Source organism: Patagioenas fasciata, chromosome 30, assembly GCF_037038585.1.
Source record: "Patagioenas fasciata isolate bPatFas1 chromosome 30, bPatFas1.hap1, whole genome shotgun sequence".
NCBI lineage: Eukaryota > Metazoa > Chordata > Aves > Columbiformes > Columbidae > Patagioenas > Patagioenas fasciata.
In genome coordinates, this window is record NC_092549.1 from 2,478,864 (window position 1) to 2,496,235 (window position 17,372).

At 60.2% G+C, this 17,372-nt stretch overlaps 2 protein-coding genes across 2 annotated transcripts; one reads left to right on the forward strand and one right to left on the reverse strand.

The window, feature by feature from the left end:
- Positions 1 to 565: 565 nt before the first annotated feature.
- On the reverse strand, positions 566 to 2,987 carry HAPLN2 (hyaluronan and proteoglycan link protein 2). The gene is made up of 5 exons (XM_065857699.2): positions 2,777 to 2,987; positions 2,191 to 2,541; positions 1,670 to 1,786; positions 1,382 to 1,567; positions 566 to 1,282 (listed from the first exon to the last, which is right to left on the reverse strand). Exons 1-5 carry the CDS (start codon positions 2,970 to 2,972, stop codon positions 999 to 1,001), a joined length of 1,134 nt encoding a protein of 377 aa, XP_065713771.2. The 5' UTR covers positions 2,973 to 2,987; the 3' UTR covers positions 566 to 998.
- Positions 2,988 to 6,333: 3,346 nt separating this feature from the next.
- Positions 6,334 to 12,365, forward strand: RHBG (Rh family B glycoprotein). Its single transcript, XM_065857599.2, has 10 exons — positions 6,334 to 6,564; positions 8,427 to 8,613; positions 9,018 to 9,168; positions 9,308 to 9,455; positions 9,719 to 9,885; positions 10,091 to 10,228; positions 10,402 to 10,535; positions 10,720 to 10,841; positions 11,573 to 11,646; positions 11,838 to 12,365. The coding sequence occupies exons 1-10, from the start codon at positions 6,384 to 6,386 to the stop codon at positions 11,901 to 11,903; spliced, it is 1,368 nt and encodes a 455-aa protein (XP_065713671.1). The 5' UTR covers positions 6,334 to 6,383; the 3' UTR covers positions 11,904 to 12,365.
- Positions 12,366 to 17,372: the final 5,007 nt, after the last annotated feature.

Consider the following 17,372-nt stretch of genomic DNA (forward strand, 5'->3'; position numbering starts at 1 on the left):
AAAACCCGTACATAGGTGGCACAGAGCAGTGGTCTGGACATCTAGGGCAGCCCCAGCACAGGGGTGGGACAGACAGGGCTGCACGGCCCCAAAATTTGGCTCACGGCAGCCGCAAACGGTGCTGTGGAGCCACCAGGAACAGCCTGGGCACGGCAACATCCCCAGGGACTGCAGGAACAGCACAAACTGGCCCCCACATCTGGGTGGCCTTGGGGACCGCTCAGGGTTTGGGCTGGGATGCGAACACAGGGGACCTGGGGGCACATTGCGGGTGCTGGGGGATGCCGGTATCTCCCCACGTAGTTTTTTCCCCCGGCGCTGTGCCAGCAATATGGCTTTTTATAGCTCTCCCTGGCCGTGCCAAACAGCAAAACTCAGAAACCCCCAGTGTGCGGTGCCAGGGACACCGATAACCGTGGGACAGGGCAGCTGGGGGGCCCCCACACTGGCTGACCCCCCTGTCTGAGGTGGAAAACCCTTGACAAATCTCATGGAGGGGCCAGGCGGTCCCAGGGGGCAGCGGCCAGGCGGGAGCGCGGCTCTGCCATGCAGCTCTACCGTCGCTTTATTAATTGAGAGGGCGAAACTCCATTAGTCACGCTCGTTAATGCCCAGCTGCGTGTCGCACTTGCACCAGTCTGAATCCTCGTGGCTGCGGGAGCGGGGACGGGGTGAAGGACACAGCGAGGTTGGGGAACGGGGAGCCTGTGCTGCCCCTGGGGGGCGGGATCAGAGCCCCATTCCTTGTCCAGCAATGAGTTTGGTTTCTCCAGTGAGCCCCGAACCCCAAAAAGTCCCAAGGCAGGCTGGGGTGCAGGGAGTATCTCCATCATAGGATGCAATAAGCACCCGAATCCAGCTCCAGCGCTCCGTCGGAGGATGCACAAACCACTGGGAGACCCCCTTGAGTCCCCCACCTTGACCTCTCCACCTTGGTGACGAGGGCTGGTGTCCCCGCACTGTCCCCTCCGCTCAGCCCACCTCTCCTCCCGCTGCTCCTACTTCCCGGCGAAGCAGTAGGTGCCGTAGATCCGCAGCTCCTTGCTGGGAAAGCCGAAGCTGCGGACGCCGGGGTCGGGCAGCCCCCCGCAGCGCTGCCGGGGGGTGGTGATGGGGTACCGCACACTGCCGTCCGCCAGCCACCCCCCGTCACAGCGATCCAGCTGCGAAAACTTCCAGGCTGAGTAGAGCTGCCCCACTTTGGCGATGGCGGCCCCGTGGTTCTGGCACGCTTGCCCGGCCTCCTTGAAGTTCAGGTGGCCCCGGATGAAATAGACCTGGCCTGGGGATGGATGGGGACACAACGGGTGAGCGGCCACCGTGGGAACAGCTCCAGCCCCAAGACAATGCAGCGATGCCATGGTGGGGACCGCAGCACTACCTTGAAGAGCAGAGGTGAAGCAGAAGGCATCGAATCGGTCCTTCTGCTTGTCCCTGGCCCCGTAGGTCCGGACGCCCGGCAGGAGGAGACGGCCGCCGCATGGCTCCCTCGAGTTGATGATGGGGTAGTGGACGGTCCCGTCGAGGATCCATCCGGCGTTGCACCAATCCAGCCCCTCCGTCCAGGCTGTGGGGCCAGAATGGGCTCAGCACCAGCCCTTCCCTCCTCCCCATGCTCAGCAAGGTGTGTTTTGGGGGAGAAAGGTTTTTTTTTTTGTGGATACTTCACCTTTATAGAGCTGCTGGTAGGTGGCGAGGCGGGAGTCCTGCTGCTCACAGGCTCGCTTGGCTTCGTGGTAGTTGAATTTGTAGCGCCCATTGCTGGGTTGGTAGGGAAAGACAACACCTGGGGGGACAGGGATGGAGGGTGAAGGAAATGCTGTCCCCAAGGAGGCTTTGGCTTCTCATTGAATCACAGAATAGTTTGGGTTGAAGGGACCTTCCCAGCTCCCCCAGTACCCCCCCCGCCATGACAGGGACATCTCCACCAGCTCAGGTTGCTCAGACCCCGTCCAGCCTGGCCTGGGATGTCTCCAGGGATGGTTCATCCACCACCTCTCTGGGTACGTGGGCCAGGCTCTCACCACCCTCAGGGTCAACAATTTCTTCCCTGGGGATTTGGTGCTGAAGAAAAGGCTGTGGCCATGGTGCATTGCAACGAGGGATGTGAGGGATGGGGACACTCGGGCATGGGTCCCCGATTCCCTCTTGGGACCCCAGGGGATGTGGTGGGAAGGAGCCCAGCCTCACCTTCAAGGTGCAGGGTTAGCGAGACGCTCTCATCCTCCAGCCCGTTGACCAGCTGGCAGCGGTAACGTCCCTCGTCCTCCAGCGCCACGTTGGTGATGGTGAGCGAGGCGTCGTAGCGGTGGCTGTGCCGCAGGTGCACCCGCGGGCTCAGTGGGCCGTAGTTCTTGTGGTACAGCCCGTTGGTGATGATGATGATGCTCTCCCGGTAGTTGGCCGGTTCCACCTTGCTCCACTTCACGCGGTAGTTGCTGGGCAGGGCGCGCAGGACGCAGGGCAGGGTGGCCGTGGCCCCCCGCTGCGTGTGCACCGTGGCGTGGAGGGGCTCCAGCAGATACTGCAGGCGTGGGGGGGCTGCGGCACAGCCGGCAGCCTCGCCATGGGCTCGCCATGGCCCCCTCAGCACCTCCCTTGACATCTCAACCCTTGTCCGCACCTCCAGCCCCATTCCCAGCGCCCATCCTGGCTCCTTGTCCCCCTCCTGCCTGCCCTGGGACACAAGGCCCTGGCTGGACGCCCCCGGCGTCATCTCCCTCTGCCAGCACCCACCCCGAGCAGCAGCACCCTCTGCCCCCCCTGTGCTGCCTACCTGGGCTCCCTGTCGGCCGTTGGAAGATGCTTGATGCTGGGGGGGCCACCAAGAGCCAGAGGGAGCTGAGCAGGGGAAGCCAACGCATCCTTAGAGCCGGGGGCAGGACGGTGCCTGGGGGGAGCGCAGGGGTCAGCGACGTGCAGCGGGATGTACCCAAGCTTTGGTGGGGACCGGAGGACATGGCGAGGCGCATCTGCAGGGCTTGAAGCCGGGGACACTGTGGGGTCGACAAGCAGCCCGGCTCCATTGAGGCTCATCAAGGGGATGTCCCCTCACCGGACACTGAGGACACAGGATGTCCCAATCCCACTCCTTGGTGTCCTGCGCCTCTTACTGTCCTTTGTGCAGCCACCGTTTCCATCCAACGTCTCCAATGTGTGCCCCAGCGCCCGCTGCGTCCCGTCCTCGTCACAGCTGCCACATCACAGGGCTGAGGGCTCCGGAAAGGCCAAACCTGCGTCGCAGTGCTACCGGGAAGAGGGGACACGCAGACACGGGAGGTGGTGAGCGGGTGGTCCCGGCCCCTGCCCTGTCACCGTCCCGGGGCGGGCAGCGTCCTGGCAGCCCCACGGCCCCGCAGTCCCTTGGTGTCGGCTCCCATGGCAGAGGGAGCGGCGAGCGCTGGTTGTACCCTCACTCCCTGCCCCGTCGCCGTCTCTTCCCGCTTTCTTCTCTATTTTTCCCCCCAACACCTCCCTGAGGAACGCACGGGGAGGAGGAAGCACAATTTCCCATTGTGAGCATCTTTCTCTTTATTGTTCTGCTCGGCAAAACACAGCAGTCCCAGCTAACAAACATCCCTTTATTCACAGGCCACAGCGTCAGGGAATTCAGGGAAAATGCCGGCACGGCACAGGCCCCCAGCAGCCCCCTGGGCCGGCACAGCCTCCCCTCGGCGCTGGCTCCCGGTGCCGGGATGGTGCTCTCTGTTCCTGCAGACATCAGGGCAATCGTTTGTTTTATGCCTTCCATCACGTATCCAATGTAAGGATGCTGCTCCCATCTTTCGGGGCTCCTGTGGGTTGTGTGAGGGGTCCCACCGCTCTTGCAGCCCAGGGGCTGGTGAAAAGTCACCAGAGAGACTTCTCCATCATCACCTTGAGGTTGGGATGCTGCTGGGAACAAAACAAGGCCAGACAATGAGGCTGTGTTCCGGGCTCCCGTCTCTTCTCCCTCCCCCGGGGTCTGTCTCCAGGGGTGGAGGCGGCTCATCTCAAAGGAAACACAAGACAAGCAGCGTCTGTCCCCAGCACCAAGGGACACAGTGATCCCGGCTTTGCCGTGGCACGCACGGCACAGAAAACAAACCTCTCCAGGGAAAGCGGCACCAGGGCACACAATGGCTCCCCAGCCGCTCCCACAGCCCCCAGCCCTTGGTCAGACTGGGCTGCTTGTGCAGAGGGGTTAATGCAACAACCTGCCCGACTTTGGTGCCTCCAAGGCTCTCCCAGCTCAAAGAGAAGGGTTGAAGCACAGCAGCACCGCACGCTCCTCTCCCGCATGTCCCCATGGATCAGCGTCTGGGTGGAGGTCAGTGATGACCGATGTCCCTCAGGGGTCCGTACGGGGACCAGTACCGTTTAATGTCTTCATCAGTGACATAGACAGTGGGATCGAGGGCACCCTCAGCGGGTTTGCGGGTGACACCAAGGTGAGCGGCGCAGGTGACACACCTGAGGGATGGGATCCATCCGCAGGGACCTGGGCAAGCTGGAGGAGTGGGGCTGTGCCAGCCTCATGAGGTTCAGCAAGGCCAAGTGCAAGGTCCTGTACCTGGGTCAGGGCAGCCCCCGGTGTCCATCCAGGCTGGGGATGGAGGGGTGGACAGGAACCCTGTGGAGAAGGACTTGGGCTGCTGGGGGATCAAAGCTGGACATGACCTGGCCATGTGGGCTGGCAGCCCAGACACCAACTGTGTCCTGAGCTGTGTCACCAGGGGGTGGAGGGAGGGGATTGTCCCCTCTGCCCTGCTCTGCTGAGACCCCCCTGCAGTGCTGGGCCAGCTCTGGGTCCCCAACACAGACACACATGGAGCTGCTGGAAAGGGGCCAGAGGAGCCACAGAAATGATCCGAGGCTGGAGCAGCTCTGCTGGGGGACAGGATGAGAGAGCTGGGGTGTTCAGCTGGAGAAGAGAAGCTCTGGGGAGACCTTAGTGTGGCCTTTCCGGACTTAAAAGAGATGGGTACAGAATTTTGAGCAGGGCCTGTTGTGATAGGACAAAGGGTGATGGTTTGAAACTAAAGGAGGGAGATTCAGGCTGGACAGAATGAAATTGTTGGCCCTGAGAGTGGTGAGAGCCTGGCCCAGATACCCAGAGAGGTGGTGGATGAACCATCCCTGGAGACATCTCAGGCCAGGCTGGACGGGGTCTGAGCACCCTGAGCTGGTGGAGATGTCCCTGTCATGGCAGGGGTGGCATTGGATGAGCTTCAAAGGTCCCTTCAACCCAAACCATCTGTGATTCTGTTTTGCTGGTCCACAGCTGTTCAGAGAGTGCCCATCACACTCCCTGCTCCTTCCCATGCCCGTGGCTGCAAAAGTGGATCCTGACCCCCTCCAGCAGCTCCTGCCCTCAGGGCTCCTTGGCCAGAGGATGCTGTTTCCCAGCTCTGCGGTATCACAAAGGAGCTGAGTGTTTTCTTGCATTTTTCCCAAATGAAGGCAATAGCTACAACCCTGGGCTCTCACAAAACCACAGCCCAAAGCAGGGCACTTGCCGACGCTTCCAAATGTGACTCATTTCCCTTCCCCTTCCCATCAGCATCATGGCACGACCCCAGCCCAGTGCTGCTTATCTGAGATCATAATTTGGCCTGTCGGTCTGGAAAAGAGTTATCAGAATCACTTCTCAAACACGCTGTGTTTTACTTCTCAGCTCCCTTTCTCTTCCTCTCCGTTTTTGGGATTTGTACCCGCTCTCGGTGCATTACAAACACCTCTCTGCAAAAGCAGCCAAAGAAAACAAAAGCAAAAGCAACATTCCAGCGCCGAGCTCCCCCCAGCTCTCAACTCCCCTCTTGCCCTTGTTTATCAAGGCTCAGCTCCTCCTCCTCTCCACGCAGGCAACTACTTCAACAAAAATCCCCCCAAACCATCATTTTTCCTGCTGTTTAAACCTGGTTTTGCTGAGCTTGCCAGAGCCCAGCACCTCTGTAATGAATCAGCTCCACTGTGCTTGCTGCACCACCCTCCATCTCCTCTGTCTGACCTGATCCCCCAAAACCACTCCTTCTTCCCATGCCGAACCCCCAGGAAAACTGAAACCCCAGGGATTCCCCAGCCACGGCTCCCCCCACACCCAAATCCCACCTCGACCATCTCCCACTCAGCCAAGATCAGCACTGACACCAAAACCCCCGTGTGCTTCCCCGGCACAGTGTCCCGAGTTGCCCAATTGGGTAGAACTGGGTGCCAAGGGGTGCTGGGGTGGCAGCCGGGGGTTTCCGCGTTGGCGGCACCGTCCCATTCCCGTTCAGACTGGTCCGCCCGCGGGAAGCCCGGGGGCAGGGCAGGACCTGGCAGCCGCCCGGGCAGGCGGGGTTTGCACGTCACTCCTCGTGTCTCCACTTTCGGGGGTTTACATTGCCCGGACACCCCACAACATGCCGGAGCGCACCGTCACCTCGAGGCTCCAGCTCTCCGGGCTGTGCTTCCTCCTCCAAACCCTCACCATCATCCTCTTCGCCGTCTTTGTGCGGTACAGCCCCGAGAGCAGCGCCGAGCTCTGCTTGCAGCAGCTGAACTGCAGCCGGAGAAAGCTTGACTTGGGTTTTCAGCATCCCCGTGAGTACCCCTGCCCTGGGTGGGTGCACAGGCCGGCTCTACCTGGTCCCCAGGCACAGGATGTCACCTGTTGCACCATCCAGCACTGGATCAGACTCCAGAATAAAACAGAGGAGGGGAAACAGCGAGATGCAGGGCTGGGGTGCTGAACATTCCACCAAGGAGGGGTTGGTGGGTGGAAAGCAGATGTGCTGCAAGTGTTTCCCATGTGCTTGGACAAAGCCTGGCCCAAACCAGGGACATTTGGGTCTAGGACGTGTTCCAGCAGCTGAAGCACAGAAGGGTCACTTGGGTAGGATGACACAGCTGGGATCACCCTCCCGTCCCCAGGGGGAAACCGGGCAGCTGCTCTGCACACTTTGGGGTCTCCAAACTTCCCACCGACCCGCTGGGATTTTCTGTGTTAAGGGATTTGCTCTGAGTCTCTTTCACGGAGGATTTGGGTCCCTCGGTATCGCCACAGGGCACAACATGAAGCTGGGGGGTCTGCTCTATCAGGAGCATCCCCCTGCCTGTGGGCATCGCTGCAAAACTCCTCCTGGGCTGGGGGATGAGGGACTGACACAGAGTCTCGGGGCCAAGGGCAACCAGGCGATGGGAAAGGAGCCCCTGGAGCGACCTGGCCAAGGGAGGGGAGCGGAGCTGCAGGCAGGGAGCAGCAGGCAGGTTCTCCCGGTTCCGCCTGCCCGCACAACCCCACCCAGCACGGTGTGACTCACCGCCTGGCACACGGACAGGACAGACAGGACGCGGCGCAGCTGTCGGCAGAGCCGAGGGGTGCAAAGGGCATTGAAACCAAGTGAGAATCGGGTCCCCCCTCCGCTGGTTTGCCACCAAACAAGGGGAGAGGCCACGCCTCAGATCCTGGGGGCAGTTTTGGGCCCCTCAGGACAAGAAACCCCTTGAGGTGCTGGAGTGAGTGGAGAGAAGGGAACGGAGCTGGTGAGGGGCTGGAGCACAAGGGTGATGGAGCGGCTGAGGAACCTGGGGGTTCAGCTGGAGAACAGGAGCTGAGGGGAGACCTTCTGATCTCTGAACTGCCTGAAAGGAGCTTGGAGCCAGGGGGGTCGGGCTCTGCTCCCCAGGAACAAGCGCCAGGAGCAGAGGAAACGGCCTCAAGTTGCACCAGGGGAGGTTGAGGTTGGATTTAGGAACAATTTCTCCCCCAAAGGGCTGTGGGGCATTGAACAGGCTGCCCAGGGCAGTTCTGGAGTCACCATCCCTGGAGGGCTGGACAGACGGACACGAGGTTCTCAGGACATGGGGCAGGGACAGGGGTGGGGAACGGTTGGACTCGATGACCTTGAGGGGCTTTCCCAACCAAAATGGTTCTGTAGTTCTGTGAAATGGTACCAGAGTGCTCCCAGTTTGCTGCTCACCCTTTGGGTCCTTTCGTCCCATGAAGCAGTATCTGGTATTTTCAGGAGAAGCAGAGAAGTCCCAGGGGGCGGCCGCGTCTCAGCCCCCACTTCATGCTGGTGCTGGGGGTGCAGGGGGCTCCTGGCCAGCTCGGGAGGTTCTGGGCTGCAGGTGACCCATGGGCACGTAATGCACAAAGAGGTTGAAAATGGGGTGGTTGGGAGGCACTGCAAAGGGTTGGGGGACCACGTCACGGGGGGACAGCTGTCACTGGGACAAGCAACAACCACTTGTGCTTTCTTCGTGAGATCTCCAAGGCCTGATCCACCCCAGGTGCTTCAACATGTAGGTGGCACAAGGCTGATTTACACCAGCTGAAGCGTCCAGCTCCCCAGAACCTGTTAGAGCTGAGGGTACCCAAGTCCCCTTGGGGGGACCAGCAGGCAGGAGGGTGCTGCCTGTCCTCCCCCCTCCAGATCCTCCTCCTGTTTCTCTTCTACCAGGTTTCCGGGATGGCCACCTCCAAGCCCTCCTTGGCTTCGGGCTCCTGGTGGCCTTCCTCGGCCGCTATGGGCCGGGGAGTGTGGCCATCAGCATCCTCACCATGGCCTTCGCCGTCCAGTGGGCCATCCTGATCCAGGGGTTTTTACACTTCTTCCTGAATGGCAAAATTCAGGTGGGAGCTCAGAGGTAAGGTGGGGGGTGCTGCTGCCCGGCCACGCTGCCGCCGGGTCCAGCCCTGGCACACTGGCTCCCTCCTCTGTAAAACTCACAGCTCTGCTTGGCAGGAGGATTACAAGGACAAGTAGGACTCTGGGTTGAGTATCAGGCTAGTAAAGGGCTATGTAAATACCGCGAGCGTTACAGCCAAGCATTTGAGGGGGGCACATTAACCCCCACCTGCCTCAAGCCCAGCTGTCCCCTTGTCACCAATATCGCAAGGCTCGGGCTGCCCATTCGGCTTGCAGGAGCCATGGGACGCAAGGTCCAGGTTGTGGGTTCAGCTCCTGTCCCCCCAGCCCTGCTCTCTCCAGCTCCTGCGCTCACCCCCCAGCAGTGCTGGCTCTGTCCCCATGTCCCCCTCTCCTTCCCAGCATGGTCAGCGCCGACTTCTGCACCGCAGCCATCCTGATCTCCGCCGGAGCCGTTCTGGGCAGGGTGAACCCCGTCCAGATGCTGCTGCTGACCCTACTGGGAGTCACCCTCTTCAGTCTCAACGAATACATCCTGCTCAGCCTCATGGGGGTGAGACACCAACTGGGGGCCCACCAGAAAGGGGGTGACCGTAGGTCTATGTTTAGATTCCTCATTTCAAGACCTACCTTGTCTGTAGAGACAAATCCCATATCCCTCCTTCCCGCACAGCATTTTCTGTATTCACCAGGTGAGCGACAGCGGTGGCTCCTTGACCGTCCACGCCTTCGGAGCATATTTTGGCTTGATGGTTTCACGGATCTTGCACCAGTCCCAAATGGACAAGAGGAAAGAACAGCAGGATGTGGGGCCCCTGTCAGATGTCTTTGCTGTGGTTGGTACGGAGCTCAAACCCTACAGCGCTGGAATTACAGACATGGTGGTGGAAGGACCATTGCCAATGCTAGAAGAGACCTGCAAACCACCAAGGAGGGTGAACCTCTGTATCCCTTAGGATTTATCCACCTTTCCTCCAGGAAAAAGCTTTTCCTTGTGCCCAACCTGAACCTCCTGCTCTCCAAGCTGTGGCCTCTTGCATGAAGTTCCTTTCCCATGAGGGATCACCCCAGCACCAAAACCTGCCTGTTTCCCCTCCTCACAGGAACCATCTACCTGTGGATCTTCTGGCCCGGCTTCAGCTCAGCCACCACAGCCCATGACAACGCCGAGCCCTGGGCAGTGCTCAACACCTACTTCTCGCTGGCGGCGAGCACCCTGGCCACCTTCGTGCTCTCGCCTGTCCTCTATGAGGAGAGCACGCCACGGATGGTAGGTCCTCTGCTGCGACAAACCCAAGTTTCATGCGTTGCCCGTGGCCTGTACCATGGGGATGGTGAGCACGAACACACCCAAGGCACAAGGGACTGCCCGTTAGGCTTTCCTGGGTTTGTTAAGAGCCAGTTTGATCCCCAATGAAGCCCAAATCTCCTTGGCCCTCTGCTGATGTCCCCCTGACCATGTCCTGCTCCCTTAGGTTCAGATCCAGGATGCTGCCCTGGCCAGCACGGCTGTGATGGGGATGCCTGGGGAGATGCTGGTCACCCCCTTTGGGGCTCTCGTTGCAGGGTTTCTGGCTGGCTTGATCTCCCTGCTTGGCTTCAGATTCCTTACGGTGAGTTGCCTTGGGCAGCCAAGGACACCGCTCTGGGTCAGGGGACGCCCTTTGAGCAGGGGCAGGATGTTTCCAGCCGGCACGTCCCAACCCTGCAAGCACTGAGGCGCAGCATGGCCTCCCTGGTCGAGCATCCCCCATCCATAACCCGGCTCTTCCTGTGCTCTCTGCAGCCCGTCCTGCGCTCCAGGCTGAAAATCCAGGACACATGTGGGGTGCACAACGTCCATGGGCTGCCGGGGATCCTGGGCACCCTGCTGGGGACACTGCTGGCAGCATTGGCCACTGCAGATGCTTACAGCGGCAGGTGAGAAGTGAGTGACCCCACACACCAGCTGGGGCCACCACAGCCCCCCAAAGTGGGGATGCTCCATACACCCTCTATTACAGCATCCGCTTGTACCACGTCACCCACAGCCATGATTGGATCCCCTGTTTCCATGCCTGAGAGAATATGCTCCCCCAAAACCTATCCCCACTCTGGTTTGTAGGCTGGAGCTCGTGTTCCCGCTGGTGGCCCAGGGCAGCCGGACGGCCACCGACCAGGCACTCTGCCAGCTCTGCGCGCTGCCCGTCACCCTGCTGCTGGCCGCACTCGGGGGCGGCCTCGGGGGTGAGTTTTGCCTCTTGGTGGGACAAAGGGTACAACAGGAAGTGATGGACTTGGGGGAAAAACAGGAGCACCCCCAAAGTGAATCCTCTCTGTGCACTGGGGCGGGTGGTGCTTGGTGCTGCACAAACCGCTGGTGGCTGGAACTGGGGCTGGGTCTGCCCTCAGGACTGGAGCTGGAGATGTCCCAGGGCTGGAGATGGTGTTGGGGCCAGGGATGGAGATGCCCTCGGGGCCGGGGATGGAGATGGTCCTGGGGCCGGGGTTGGAGGTGCTCCTGGGGCTGGGACTGAAGATGTCCCGTGGCCGGGGCTGGAGATGCTCCGAGGCTGAGGTCAGGGCTGGAGATGCCCCGGAGCTGGGGCTGGAAATGTCCCAGGGCTGGTGATGTCCCAGGGCTGGAGATGCTCCTGGGGCAAGGGCTGGAGATGATCCTGGAGCTGAGGCTGGAGATGCTCCTGGAGCTGGGGCTGGAGATGTCCCAGGGCTGGAGACGCCCCGGGGCTGGAGATGCCCCCGGGACCGGTACTGGAGATCACCCAGGGCTGGAGATGTCCCGGGGCTGGAAATGCCCCGGGGCTGAGGCTGGAGATGTCCCGGGCCCCCCCAGGGTCGGGGTCCCCGCCGCCCACCCCGCGTTGCCGCTAGATGTCAGGGGAAGCCCGGCGAGAAGAGCCGGGCTGGGCGGGCGGCCCCGCTCTCCGACGCCCTCGTCCGGTTTTCTGCATCCCCAGGAGCCGTCCTGAAGCTGAAGGGGCTGAGGTCTCCTCCGGACACGCGGTACCCGGAAAGCAAAGTCCTCCGGGAGGTAAAGCTGGGTGTTTGCTGGTAAAAAAGTGGTTTAGGGGGCTTAGGCTGCAGCAGGAACCGGTTGCCCATACCCTCCCTCCTCCTGCTGCAGCGTTTGGGGTGGGAAACAGCTTCATTAAAACCGTCCTGGTCCCCCCATAGTCCTGAGGGCCCATTTCTGCCCCTCTCCGTGTCTCTGTGTTGGCACAGGTGGCCGAGGAAGGACCCGACTGCGGGGTGAGCAGAAAGGAGCCGGGTACCAGCACCGTGGTGTAATGACCTTGACCCCCGGTGAGGTCCTGCACCGTCAGGCGTGACCCTCCACCAGCATCACCAGCGCCGCACAGCTTCTGGCAGCCCGAATTTCAGGCTCCAAAGGCTTGTCCCCACATGGGAACCAACTCCTGGTCCCGAAGGTTTGGGGAGCAGTTGGGTGCCCCCAGGCCTTTGTGGGGTGAAGAGATGCTGCAGGGATGCGGGTGCTTGTGGGAGCAACCCGGCTTGCTCCAGGGACACCTCGGGGTGTCCAGACTTGGCTCAGCCCCTTCCCCTCTCCGCTCTGTGCCTCAGTTTCCTCATCTACCACTCTCTGAGATGCATGGAAGAAAGGAAGGCAAGGAGTGGTGCTCTTTTCTTTAGGGTTGTGGTGTCAGGAAAGGGCACACCGAGCTCTGTGGAAAGCAGCGGAGATATTCTGTGGACACTTTTTGTACGCAACATTAAAACACATAGAACTTATTTTGTAGCTTTGCGATTTCCTGGGGAACTCGCACAGCACCCACCCGGCTTTGTGGGCTGAGTTTCCTTCAGATTTCCTTCCAGGGAGGAAAGCAAAGCCCCCAGAACCCCCCACCCTAAAGACCGAGGCTGTGGGTTCCAGGGTTGCTCCATCTCCATCTCCCCTCCCAGAGCCTTGGCCACCAGAGGGTGTGACAGCCCAGAGCAGCCAGCACTGGGGGTAAGACCAGGGTGACAATGGGGTGCCCAGCACAGAGGGGACCCCCGCCTCCCCCTTCCCACACAGCACCTTAGACTGGGGGCAAGAAAAGGCCACCCACCCCCTCAAAACAGGAAAGTGCCCCCGGTTGCTCACCCTCTTTGGGAGAGGGATGCTGACCTGATGATTGCAGCCCCCAGGTCCCTCCATTTTCCAGGATCCCTGTCAGCACCCAGCTCCATGTGTCCACACATCCCCCCACCCTGAGATGCTCTCACCCTGTCCCAGGTGCAGGCAGCAACCTTTAAATCTCCTGCCTGGGAGGGTCCAACAGCACCTGGAGCCAGGACACAGCTCTAAGGGGCTCCTGGAGGGGTGGGGGTGGCTGTGCTGGGGTCCCCTGCAAGAGGGGCCCGGAGGGGACCCACACCCACAAGCCTGAGGGGTGCCAGACACTTTCACACCTCCAATGCCAGACTGTGGGGGGGTCCTGTGGGTGCAGGTGTCCCCAGCTGCCAGCACCCTCCCTGGGGAGGGGGACATGGAATCACAGAAACACAGAATGTGAGGGGTTGAAGGGCCCTGGAAAGCTCATCCAGTGCAATCCCCCCGGAGCAGGAACACCCAGCTGAGGTTCCACAGGAAGGGATCCAGGGGGTTTGAATGTCTGCAGAGAAGGAGACTCCACAACCTCCCTGGGCAGCCTGGGCCAGGCTCTGACACCCTCACCCCCAACAAGTTGCTTCTCATCTTCCAGCGGAACCTCCTGTGTTCCAGTTTGCACCCATTGCCCCTTGTCCTGTCACTGGTGTCACCCAGCAGAGCCTGGCTCCATCCTCCTGACACTGATCCCCAGCAATGAGTCCCCCCTCAGTCTCCTCTTCTCCAGCTCCAGAGCCCCAGCTCCCTCAGCCTTTCCTCACACGGGAGATGCTCCACTCCCTCCAGCATCTTGGTGGCTGCGCTGGACTCTCTGCAGCAGTTCCCTGTCCTTCTGGAGCTGAGGGGCCACAACTGGACACCATATCCCAGGTGTGGTCTCCCCAGGGCAGTCAGGGACATGACCTCGTCCCACGCAGAGGGAACAGGGTTCAGGGACAGTGTAGTGAGGTTTGGGGTGAGTGCTTTGCTACCCACTGAAAGGGCCACATTTTACACCATCTTCTTATGATACCTGCTGAGACATATTTTAAATTATTGCGTAAAAAATGCAAAAACATAATAAAACCAATTTAATTACAGGGTGACCACAAAACTTTGGGTTTAAATGGGACTCTTTATCCTTTCTAAAAGGAATTTGATCAAATCAGAGAAACTTTGGAGCCTGAATCACTGCTTCATAGAAGGTCAAAACTCCTCACTTTGACGTGTCAAACTGTCTCTTTAGCTTTTCCAGCTTCACTTGTCCGTTAGAGAAAACCTGCTGAAGTCACCATGCTTGCTAAATGCTTCGGCACCACTAAACTTCCACAGAAATCGCAGAGAAATGGGCCACGCGGCTCCGTTTTTGCTGCAGCTGCAGGCGGTCGGGACGGGGTTTCTGTGCAGAGACCCCAGCCCCGTCCACGCTCGGCTCACAGCGAGGACACGTCCTGTGTCCCCATGTCACGTCCCATGTCCCCGTGTCACGTCCCGTGTCCCCGTGTCACGTCCCGTGTCCCCGTGTCACACGCCGCTCCCCGGTGCCACACACCACTCCCCAATGCCGTGCTGCCAAGTCGGGTGCAAGAGGGAGAAGCAGCACCAGGGCCAATGCTGCAGCAAGGGGGGGCCCGGCTCAAGGCAGCACCCCCAGCTCAAGGCAGCACCCCCAGCTCCCCGCCCCCCCTCCCACCCCACCGCCTTCCCAGCCCTCTCCTCCTCTTTCCCAGGCAGCCCCTTTCCCCTTTTTGAACTCCTCGCAGCACGTTTCAAAAGCGACCCACTGCGCCGGGAAGAAAAGCCCCTCCAGTGAGATCATTGCGAGACCCCCAGACGTAGGGGTCGGGTGTGAAATGGACCTCCCCCCCTTCCCAGCCCCCCGGCCCCTCTGAAAGGCTGTTATGTTTTGTAATCGGATTAGGGGAGCCCTGCGCCCTCCTCCCCGCTCCCATTTACCAGCACGCCCGGTTTGCACGCCGCCACTCTCCCCGCAGATTGTTTAAGCGAGCCGGGCGCGAGCGGAGAGCTCGCCCGTGCAGCGGCGAGGGTGAGTTCGGCCGCCGAGAGCCTGAAAGGTTTAGTCAGCGAACAAATTGCTTCTCTGTAGGGGCCGTTTTCTTCCCAAGTTGAACATAATGATGGCAGTTTGGCGAACAGATGGTGCAGCTAAGCAGATAATCCGGCCAGCCCCGCGAGCTCGGGGAGAGGCAGCACCGGCTCTGCCCGCGGCTCCAGGGGCCCGTCCCGGGACAAGCGGGTCGTGGCGGTGGGTGGGTGACGATCGAAGCTTGGGCGAGCACCCCACGGTCACATTGCTGCTGCTTCGAGGGTGGATTGGGTGCCAGACACCGCTTGTGCCTCAGTTTCCCCAGCCTTGCGGGGGGGTCTTTCTCCTCCGTGACTTCCAAAACGGGGCTCACCCCCAGATCGCAGCCTGGCACAGGGAGATGTACTGTGGGACAGCACCGCTTTCCCTGCACAGTGGCAGAGGACAGCTGAGAAAAGCTCATTTTACCCCCATTTTCCTATTTTGCCTTTCCCCCAATAATACCCAAACGTGGAAAGAGTCGGAGAAGAAATTCCGCAAGCTTTGCAGAGGTTTTGGGGCACGATGTGCATGTGTCAGGGATGCTTTGACCCTCCTGCTAAACAAGGATTTATTTAAAATAAAGCAGGAGAAAAAGCCTGAGGCCCCGCAGAGGAGGGCACAGACCCGTCTGCATGGAGCAAAGCCTGCCCGTGCCACCCCAGCACCATGGACCCGTCCTCGTGCCATGCGGCTCTCGTGGGACACGCTCCAGACACACCACGCTGCATCCCTGCTGCAAGGGGGGGCACTCAATTCACGTTTCCGCCCCACCAGCCATGTCCCCTGAGAGCCCCGACTCCAGCAGCTCCCTTGCCCTCTCCCACGGCAGCCCAGCTGCCAAGAGACCTGCTTAAATCACCTCTTGCTAATGCAGGAGCTCAATCAGCTACTCAAAGGGTGTTTTACAAGGCAAAGCAATAACAACATCCCTCTGTTACAGCTGGGGAAACTAAGGCACACAAAGAAGTGCATGAGAGTCCATTGGAATTAGAGGCAGGACAAAGCCTGGGCTCCCGGCGTACGTGTCCTTACACATCCGCAGCCCCCGCTGCCTCCCCACCCCCAGGAACAGCTGATACCGTGTGCTGTTTGATAGAAAGCCAGCTAATCATCTTTCCCACCTTCGTTAGAGTGTGAATCGTTAGCCGAGCGACACCTGTAAAGCTCCTTGTCAGACGAGGATGGTGCACGCGTCTAATAATGGGCACCAGATGGGAGAGGGAAGGCTCGGGAGAGGAGCAGGGGCCCAACCATCCCTGTGCCGAACAAAGAGCAGCACCCAACAGCTTCCCGGCACAGCATCCCCAGCACCAGCACTGTGCCGTGGCTGGGGAAGAGCCGTGGCAGCACCGGTGGAGGAGGAGCGGCCCTTGCTCATGGTACTAGACATTTTGGTAGCTCCCAAGCCCTGCTCTTTGGAAAAGGACCTTGTAAAAGCAAACTGCAGCTCGAGGTGGAAGGCAGGAGAGGAATCAAGGCCCTGTAATGCGCCCAATGCCTGGCACCGGGCACCCCAAATCCACCAAGGCGCATCCCACTGCATCTCAGAGCATCCTCTCAGTGCCAGCCCAGCAGGGGCCACCCCCGGGTGCGGACAAAGCCTCCGGGGCACCGCGGGTTACACGGTGACAGGGAGGACACGGCATGAATCAGAGACAGGTCCCTGTGCTGGGGCTGATCCAGAGCCGCCCAGACTCCTTTCCCAACCCCAAAACTGGGGGCCAGAGCTCAGCCCCTCTGCCAAACCACCTCCTAACAAAAGCCCGCACCATCTCGAACCCGTTGCAATTATGAAGCTCCGTTTTCAGGCCCCCATTCATCATCAGCACCGTAATGAGCCTCCGGGCACCATCAGTGGGGGCAAAGTAATTAAAATCGCTGGCATGGCGGCCGTGTGGGTGGCTCTGTTGTTCGGTGCTGCCGGAGCCCGTTCCTGGGCAAGCGGGCAAGGCCAGGCCGGGCAGCGCCTCAAAGCGCCGCGTCTCCCCGCGGGCTAACAATCAGCTCGTTCTTCGCCGGGTTAAAAGAATAATAAAATAAAATAACACGGGGAATAAAGGCCCCAGTAAAACTGGGAGTCAAGTTTATTTACAAACTGAATATGAAGTGAAGGGCCTGGAACAAAGGTGTTATGTAAGGGACAGTCACTAAGGGGCTCTTTACCCACACTAATTGCCACTTGCTCCGCGATATCCATTTATCTTGCAGCTGAAACGGCCTCCTCAGCCTTGCAGGTTCAAGCACTGCTCGTTTGCAACGCTGCCCGGCACAATTAGCATGCAGGAGCAGCGGCTGATGCAGTTTCGCTGCCCAAACCCACCGAGAAGCCTCACACCTCCTCAAAAAATGGGTTCGAGCCTGGACCGAGGGATGCACCATCAAATGTGTCCTGGCAGGAAGAGATCCTGCCCGCATGGGACCGCGGCGTCGGTTGTGTGACGGGGAGGGGTGGCAGGCTCCGTTCTGCCGGAGGAACAGGAGACCTCCAGGCCCCTGCATCACCCAACCTGAGCGGCAAAACCACCCCGGGATGCTCAGGGAAGCGGCTGCAGCGTGACAGCAGATGGCTGTGAGAGGA

Excerpts from the sequence above, each read along its gene's own strand:
- HAPLN2 (XM_065857699.2), bottom strand. The coding sequence starts at position 2,972 with ATGCGCCTCGCCATGTCCTCCGGTCCCCACCAAAGCTTGGGTACATCC. Across the intron at positions 1,787-2,190 it reads GCTAACCCTGCACCTTGAAG|GTGTTGTCTTTCCCTACCAA; the intron begins GTGAGGCTGGGC and ends CTGTCCCCCCAG. Across the intron at positions 1,568-1,669 it reads CTACCAGCAGCTCTATAAAG|CCTGGACGGAGGGGCTGGAT; the intron begins GTGAAGTATCCA and ends CTGGCCCCACAG.
- RHBG (XM_065857599.2), top strand. The coding sequence starts at position 6,384 with ATGCCGGAGCGCACCGTCACCTCGAGGCTCCAGCTCTCCGGGCTGTGC. Across the intron at positions 9,886-10,090 it reads AGGAGAGCACGCCACGGATG|GTTCAGATCCAGGATGCTGC; the intron begins GTAGGTCCTCTG and ends CTGCTCCCTTAG. Across the intron at positions 10,229-10,401 it reads TTGGCTTCAGATTCCTTACG|CCCGTCCTGCGCTCCAGGCT; the intron begins GTGAGTTGCCTT and ends TGCTCTCTGCAG.